Source organism: Myotis davidii, unplaced genomic scaffold (assembly GCF_000327345.1).
Source record: "Myotis davidii unplaced genomic scaffold, ASM32734v1 scaffold1906, whole genome shotgun sequence".
Lineage (NCBI taxonomy): Eukaryota > Metazoa > Chordata > Mammalia > Chiroptera > Vespertilionidae > Myotis > Myotis davidii.
In genome coordinates, this window is record NW_006297180.1 from 81,626 (window position 1) to 90,671 (window position 9,046).

The 9,046-nt window shown below is 45.9% G+C and overlaps 1 protein-coding gene across 1 annotated transcript in view; it reads right to left on the reverse strand.

Annotated features, from left to right (window-relative positions):
* LOC102765729 (zinc finger protein 420-like) overlaps positions 1-8,042 on the reverse strand; it is a gene marked incomplete at its 3' end in the record, with an annotated part of 78,914 nt that extends 70,872 nt beyond the window's left edge. Inside the window, exons 1-2 of the mRNA XM_015569964.1 lie at positions 8,015-8,042; positions 6,504-6,627 (exon numbers count right to left, since the gene is read on the reverse strand). Of these exons, the coding sequence (XP_015425450.1) occupies positions 6,504-6,624 (121 nt within the window). The remainder of the gene's footprint in view (positions 1-6,503; positions 6,628-8,014) is intronic.
* Positions 8,043-9,046: the final 1,004 nt, after the last annotated feature.

Below are 9,046 nucleotides of genomic sequence, written 5' to 3' on the forward strand. Positions count from 1 at the left end.
TGGCTGTGGTGGTGTGAGGCAGCACTCACAGGTCTCTTCCTTACGCCGTCATCCTGGTTCTTCTAGGTCTGCTTCTTGAGTGCGTCTCCCATGGGTGTGAGGAGTTGAAGTCTGCGATTTGTTGGGTTAGGCTGCAAAAGCGCAGGTGGGTCTTTTTGTGCACCTGGCACAGCTTGGATGGGGATGCAAATTGATTAGGGCTGGATCTCAGGGAGTCGCCAGGGCGGAGCAAATAGCAATGGCGGCATCTCTGCGGCTCCTCGCCTCTCCGGGACAGGGCTTCGTGTCCCCCAGTGCCGGTGAGCAGCCACACAATAGAACCTCCCTCCCTTTCTGACCGCTGCAAGGCTGTGCCACCTCTCCCCGTAGGGTCTGGTGGCTCATGATCCCGCTCGAACCAGCTCAGTGGATTCGAGTTTGTAAAAGCGGAGGCGTTTCCTCTTGTGCCTCTGGCACAGCCTGGATGGGGAGGGACAGGGCTTCGTGTCCCCCAGTGCCGGTGAGCAGCCACACAATAGAACCTCCCTCCCTTTCTGACCGCTGCAAGGCTGTGCCACCTCTCCCCGTAGGGTCTGGTGGCTCATGATCCCGCTCGAACCAGCTCAGTGGATTCGAGTTTGTAAAAGCGGAGGCGTTTCCTCTTGTGCCTCTGGCACAGCCTGGATGGGGATGTAAATTGAGTAGGGCGGGGTCTCAGGAAGCCACGAGGGCGGGGCAAACAGCAATGATGGCGTTACCACTGCGGCTCCCCGCCTCTCGGGACACCGGGACTTCGCGTCCTCCAGTGCCGGCAAGCAGCCACGCGCCAGAGCCTCCCCCGCTCTCAGACTGCTGCAGGGCTGTGCCGCCTCTCCCCATGGGGCCTGGGGCCTCAGAGACCCACCGAGAGCAAGTCCAGAGGATTCAAGGGTTCGTAACCGCTTCTGAATGAAAAAAAACCGCGCATCCAGTTGCAGCCCGCCTGGTGTGTGACTGTGTACCTCTGTTTTTGGCGCCTCTGTAGCTCCTACTCAGTCTCACTGCGCTTCTTTCTTTCCTTCCAGTTGTAGAGCTTCCACTGGGCCAACTTCCCCAGGGTTCTGAATGGTGGTTGTTTGTCTTATAGTTGCTAGTTTCAATGATGTTGTGGGAGGCAGCACACACAGGTCTACACCCTACACCGCCATCTTGTTTCTGAATCAATAATAATATTATTGACTCTATTGCCTATGCTCTACTTTACATCCCTGTGATGATTTTGTAACTACCAATTTGTACTTTTTAATCCCTTCACCTCTTTCACCCAGTCCCCTAAACCCTCCCCCTCTAGCAACCGCCAGCTGGTCTCTGTGTCTATGAATTTGTTTAAATTTTGTTTGGTTATCTTGTTCTTTAGATTCTTTCTTCTTCTTCTTTTTTTAAATATATTTATTGCTTTTTTACAGAGAGAAAGGGAGAGGGACGGAGTTAGAAACATCGATGAAAGAAAAACATGGATCAGCTGCCTCCTGCACACTCCCTACTGGGGATATGCCCGCAACCAAGGTACATGCCCTTGACCAGAATCGAACCTGGGACCCTTGAGTCCATAGGCCGATGCTCTATCCACTGAGCCAAACGGGTTAGGTCCCTATCACCATTTCTCATTCTCTGTCACCCTCCCTTCAAAAAAAAAGTCAATAAGTTATTTTAAAGATATATAAAATATTTATTTTGCCCTAACCCAGCAGTTCTCAACCTGTGGGTTGCGACCCCTTTGGCGGTCAAACGACCCTTTCACAGAGGTCGCCCAAGACCATCCTGCATATCAGATATTTACATTACGATTCATAACAGTAACAATATTATAGTTATGAAATGAAGTAGCAACGAAAATAATTTTATAGTTGGATCACAACATGAGGAATTGTATTTAAAGGGCCAGAAGGTTGAGAACCACTGCACCTGTATGGGGGTAAGAGATAAATTTATTTCACAAGTGATGGTTTTACATCTTGATCCATATGTCCAAGCTCACCAAATAGTACACATGAGAAAAGTACATTTTGTTACATTTCAGTTATGAAGATACCTAAATAAAGCCTTGAAAGTACTTTCAAATAAAGACCTAGATATTCCTATCTTGTTAGAAAATTAAAATGGCAATCCTATATGGGCTCTACCATCTCTTTCCTAATTTCCTGAAAGGACTGGCCATGTAGCAATGGCAGCAAATATTGTCAAGCAGTGAAGTCTATTGCCATCGGAATCAAAAAGAATCACAAAAGACACATCCTGGGACTGATTACAGGCTTATCCTGCCTCTAGCTTTGAGGTGTTGCCTGCTGAGCAAACCCTGAGGTGAACACCCTAGATGGGCGAGGGGAATCCAAAAATCTATCACATTATTTTTTTTGCCACTTATTTCAGCCACAGGAGCCAGTAATGAAGGTCCTGAGAATGTCTGTACACAAAGATCACACAAGTCACAGCCCACTGACCATTTGTGGATAACGTTGAGAAGAGGCACTTTTCATCTAATTTACTCCAGTCTTTCCCACTCACTATGAACAGTGTTCCTAATTGTGGTTCAATCTAAATCTCAATGTCTTACAACAAATGACACCAGTCTGAAATTTTGTACATTATGGCACATGGCTCCTCTACTGTAGATGGGTAAGAATCCCCCGAAACACTGCTGAAAATTATGTAATAAATGCTGAGAACAGAGAATAAAATTAATATTGTTCACAGAAGCACAACAAAGGCCTCCTTTTCTGGGTGACCATGACATCACCAATAATAGAGGCACCAGGCTTCAAATTAGAACCACAAAGTCATGCACACTTTCTTTCAGTGCATTGGTCAGCAACACAAAATAAGCCAATATTGGACAAAGACTGCTGTTCTGAAATCATGCTGTGCCTTCCATAGCACAAGTCTGGGACTCCACCATATCTGTTCACCTCTCCATGCTGACAAAGAACTATTTTTTTTTTTCCCAATCATTCCGGGGAATTAAAAGAATCAAAACAATTAAAGGTAGAAAAGAAAAAAACCCCTTTACAAAAAGATCATAAACCAGAGCAGAGGACAGCAAGAGGTTTGCAGGATGGTGAATAGGAACCTGAAACAATTCATCAAAGCATAAAGTGAGAACCACAATGTCCCTGAAAGAGGAAGCACTTCTTAGTTAAGATTGGGGGCTCTGGATGAAACCTGGGTCAGGTCAATTTTCTAGTCAGAGAGTAAGGAATGAAGATACAGCCAAGAGCTGAAAGTATTCATAAATTTCTGAAGCACAAGGGACAACACAGAATTCCTCTTCACTGAGCACGCAGGGGTGGTGACTGATGCACACTGCTCAGGTGAGCCAGGTGATGAGATTATTTCAGCCACAAATACTTGCAGTGACATCAACGAGGTAGGAGCCCACAGAAGTTAGCAAGTGCAATGCAGCTCCTTCAAGCCTCACTTGTACCTCAAACTTATGAGGAATTTTGCACAGTGTATGTTCAGATAAAAGCGGTTTATACTCAGGTAAATGGATTTAAGTCTCCTGCAGTGTTGTAGAGAAAGATAAAACGTGCCCTCCACATTTAAGCCTTTTCTCCAATGCAAACTCTCAGATGTCTAACAAGGCTAAGTTTGCTGCTAAAACATTTCCTACATTTACTACACCCATAAGGCTTTTCTCCAGTGTGACTTCTGTGGTGGTCCATGAGCGAACATCATTCTCTAAAGAACTTCCCACAATCACTACACTCATATGTGTTTTCTCAAGTGTGAACTCTGTGGTGTGAAATGAGGTAGGATCTTTGTCCAAAGGACTACCCACAATCAGTACACTCATAGGGCTTTTCTCTATTATGAGTTCTGTAGTGGTCCATGAGTGTAGGTCTATGTCTAAAGGACTTTCCACAATAACTGCACTCAAAAGGCTTTTCTCCAGTATGAACTCTGTGGTGTCGAGTAAGGGTAGACTTCAGTCTAAAGAACTTCCCACAATCACTACATTCAAAAGGTTTTTCACCAGTGTGAATTCTCTTATGTTCAGAGAGGTCACTGCTTGTCCTGAAAGACTTACCACAATCAGTACACACATAGGGTTTTTCTCCAGTGTGAATTCTCTTGTGGTTAACAAGTGTATTGTTGCTCCTAAAAGATTTCCCACAATCAGTACACTCATAGGGTTTTTCTCCAGTGTGAACTCTCTTGTGGTTAAGCAGCTTACTATTTCTCCTAAAAGATTTCCCACAATCAGTACACTCATAGGGTTTTTCTCCAGTGTGAATACGGTGGTGTTCAGTGAGCTGAGAGCTTTGCCTAAAGGACTTTCTGCAATCACTACACTCATAGGGTTTTTCTCCAGTGTGAACTCTGTGGTGTGAAATGAGGTCAGACCTTTGTCCAAAGGACTTCCCACAATCAGTACACTCATAGGGCTTTTCCCTAGTGTGAATTCTTCCATGTCGAACGAGGTGAAAGATTCGTTTAAAAACTTTCCCACATTTGTCACACTCATATTTCACTTCTCCAGAACAGGCACCCTGATGCTGAACAACTTTCTGCTTGTGGCTGCCAAATTTCTCACAGTTGCAAGTCTGCTGAAAACTTTTTCCACCAAGATACTCCTGTGAAATCTCACTTTCACTGTGTGGCTTTTCAGTGTTTAGAGGGGCCTGGTGCTGGGGAAGCTCTGAGGTGGCTAGGAAGACTTTCCCAACCTCCCTACTGGTTGAAGGCACCCAAGATAAATAGAAGCTGCACCTGGTCACAAATGAGGCCCTGTCCATGTCTTCTTTCCAGGGCTTCTCTCCACTGCCATCCCTCTGTTGCTGGTGAGGGTTTGCACTGAAACAGAAGTCTCTCACACAAGCCTCACTGAAGAAGTCTTTGTACTCCAAGTGTGCTGCTTGTAAGTCATTCAGGTGCAAAATATCTTTTAACACCGCGAAACACCTGAGTCTCTGAAGGTCACAAAACAGGGAAGACTTCACCAGAAACATGACACACACATAACAAGGACAACATGGAAGAGAAGATGTATCTCCAGCTAAGTCTTCTGCTAACAGTGCTCAGCAGGGCTGGTCTGCTGATGACAGGGGCAAGCTGTGCAGAAGGTTGGTTATGTCTTATTCCAAGTGAAATTTAATAAAAGAGTAGTAGGTGTTTGAGGACTACGTAGCAGGTAGGGGCATCTCATAACACATGTGCAGGTCAATGTAGGAGAATATGGCACAGGGAGCAATGCAGAGGGACAGGTGATGCAAAAAAATGACAAAGGTGACAGTAATAACAACAGGAAATCACAGATGAAATGCAAGTCAGGAAAGTATCAACTATGGGGAGAGACGGCAGAAATGTGGTGTAGCCAATGGCACCTGCCCCTAAACACTGTTGAAAATTAGCTTGTTCCTGCCCTAGCTGATTTTGCTCAGTGGATAGAGCTTTGGCCTGTGAAATGAAAGGTCCCAGGTTCGATTCTGGTCAAGGGCACATGCCCGGGTTGTGGGCTCAATCCCCAGTGGGGGACTTACATGAGGGAGCCGATCCATGATCCTCTCTCATCAGGGATGTTTCCATCTCTCTCTCCCTCTTCCTTCCTCTCTGAAATCAATAAAAATGTATTTAAAAAGTAAAAAATAAAAAATAAATTAGCTGGTTCCTGGTACCATCTGACCACCACCACTATGTCATACCATCCCCCCAGTTGTCACTCAGTATGGCCAGATCTCCTCTGAGACCATCTTGCATGTTCACCCTGTGAGGAAACCAGATTTTCCCTGAATTTTCTACTCTACTGATGCATAAACCCTAAAAATTCCACATATTAATGAAAGACAACAGAGTAGAGCAGCCAGCTCTGTCCCAGAGCAATTAGGCCCACAATAGTACTCAGCTAAGGTAATATTACAATTGAAGAAGGGTCTAACAAGCACAGTCTATGGTTCATGTAAGTGAAGAACATAACCTGTCATAAAGCACCTTTCCCTAGAGCAGTGGTCGGCAAACTGCAGCTTGCAAGCCACATGCGGCTCTTTGGCCCCTTGAGTGTAGCTCTTCCATAAAATACTGACTTCTGCGCATGGGCCACGAAGTTTCAATCGCACTGTACGTGAGCACCTGCACGTGGTATTTTGTGGAAGAGACATACTCAAGGGGAGAAAGAGCCGCATGTCTCCCGAGCTGCAGTTTACCGACCACTGCCCTAGAGAAAGGGGGAAGAAGGGAATGAATGTAGGTATTGTTACCCTCCCAGGGAGAGGAAGAGTAAGATGGGACCCATTAAACTGCCTGTAATACTCCCGATTCCCAGACACTTTCTGCACTTTTTGAGGCAATGTGTGTCATGGATGTTCCTGGAGTCCATTGGTCAGGGCTGTCCACACAGCTCAGCACCAGCAGCCACAGTACATTTGACAAGACAGGGGCAGAAATTAGCAGAACGCTAGGTCTGGCTGTGGGAGAGAGAAAACTATGTTTTTAGACTAAAGGAAGAAAGAGCATCACCTCAGGACACGGGGACAATGTGAAGCTCTTACCTGCACATGAGACAAGTGCAAACACTTCCAGCATCACATCGCAGTACAGAAGTCTCTGAGCCTCATCAAGGAGACCCCACTCCTCCTGAGAGAAGGCAATGGCCACATCCTCAAAGTCCATATCCTGTCATAATAGGGAGAGTTCAGTCCATGATCAGCTTCTCTCCTAGGCTTTACTTTCATCATACTTCTCACTCTCCATATCCATCTGCTCCCTGTACTCCCACATCAAAGAAAATAGCAGGTCTTGCATTCAACAGAGTCACTCGCTTCTTATACTCTTACTGATACTGTGTCATCCCACAGCAATAGAGCAGATGCCCAGATTGATTATACCTGACCTCAGGGCTCACATTTAGGGTCAATGCAATGGGTGTCGCCAACATAGGGTACAGATAAATGTTGGCCGTAAAGAGAGATGTGAGTGATTTCACACTCGTCTTGTGGGGCAATATCCTTGTTGTCTAACAGATTCTCCTTCCAAGACCCTGAAAAACAAGCATCACTCGTCACCCTTTCTATTCCAGTCCTAGGGTGCTGAGGCCAACACTTTGTGCTACCTGTTCCACATAATTCTTCCTATCCCACTTCTCTCATACAGTTTCATTCCCAGAGTCACAACTTCAAAGAAAACACATATATGCCATGAAGAGGAGGGGATGTTTTCTAACCACCTTCTTTTCAACATTCTAACTAACCCTCTGTAATGTACTCCTCTCTTACCCTTCTCCCTTCCCCATGTCAGTAGAGATATTCAAGCCCAGGTGACACTGATGTATGCTATCCCATTCCTATTGATCATAGTATCAGCCCAACAACAACAGGCAGGTGTGCACCTATATGACACCTAAATACTGGACCTGGCATGTACCGCCACAATACCCGTCTTTTCAGGAGTTACCCTAAAATTGCCCATGTTGTATCATCCAGTTATCACCAGAAATGGACTCAACCTTCATTCCCTCTAGGTCAATATAAGGGATCTGTGGCCATCAATTCACATTTGCTCTCAAAAAGCACATCACTCCTTCTCCCACACCTCTCTCATACTTGCACTCTGACAGTCCCAGCTCCCATAGACATCTCCTTGGTCTTAGTCATTATTCAGCATGTGTGTTCCAGAGACTGCATGGCAAGTTCAAAGAGTCTCATGTACTAACCTGACTCTGAATGCCCACACCCAAAACACAGCCTTCAGTTAAGGTATTAGGCCTCCCTCCCAACTTATTTTTCCCTTCAACCTCACCTATTGAGAACCACATCAGATCTCAGTTATCCAGAGCCCAACTCTACTGGTGCCGCATTTGATGTCCTTTCTCCACTCACAGCCTTCAATACTCAAGTCCCACTGCCTATGGTCCTCTACCCCATGCCCAGTGAGTCTCACCGATGCCCACTCATGCCCATCAGCAAATCAACCAAACTGGATGCAACAAACCAGGCCACACAAAGGGTCACAAGAAATCCTGATGAGTGTTTAAGAAGTAAATATGCACCAGCCACAGCCTCACCTTTTTTGAATTACTCTTCCACCTCCAACAAAAAAGAAAAAAAAAAAAGAAAAGAAAAAAAAGAGAAGGTGATCTACAAATCCTCCCTGCTCCATACTTTTATTATTTTTTTAAGTAGTCTTCATCTTGAACTACTCCTCAGTGTTCCAGATGGTCATGAACTGGTCTCTGAAAAATCTCATACCCTAATAGGAAAAAATAAAACGTTGTATATTTCTCATGAACATTACTTTTCCCCACTATGACTTTCTCCATCTCAGTTGATGGTGCTTTCATACCTTCAGGTGCTAAACCCAAACCTTTACATCATCTCTGATTCTCAACCCTCTCTCCAATCGCAAAATTAGAAAATCTTTGTGGCCACACCTAAATCACTGAACCAAAATGCAACTGCTTCTTCCACATCCAAAACCACCGTTGTTCTCCAGTTACGCTCACACTCACCAACACTATCACAGCAGCTTCATCCCGGGCTTCCTACCACCGTCCTCACACCCATACTGTGCATCATGCTGCAGCCACAGGGAGTCTAATGAGACCTGGGACAGATCACCTGCTCTACTGACCCATTACCCCAGTGACCCCATCACCAGCAGAACAGAAACCCAAGTGGTCACAAAGCTTCTCTGCACTTGATTCCGGTCCTACAGATTCCAGTTCCTATTTTTTTAAAAATGGACACCTGCTCATCCCTGAATCAGCTGAGTCTTCACTCCAAGCCTTTGCACATTCTGGAGCCCATGCATGGAAGGACCTGTCACACCCAATTCCACTGGCTGCCAAAATCAGGTGCCATTCATATGACCCTTGACCTGAACTTAGGATTCTGGGTTCGGTGTCTCTTCAAGGTGCTCAGGTCCAAGGTCCCCCGAGAAGAGGGTCTGGACAGTCCCAGGACCCCACTACCTCAGAGGCCACGATAGTGACATAGCCCCACAGCCCAGCCCCCTCAGCGGCTCTCACCTGCAGGAACCTGTGGACACTAAAGGGCTGCTGAGGGCCTGGCACCCACCCCAGGACCAAGGGGCTGGA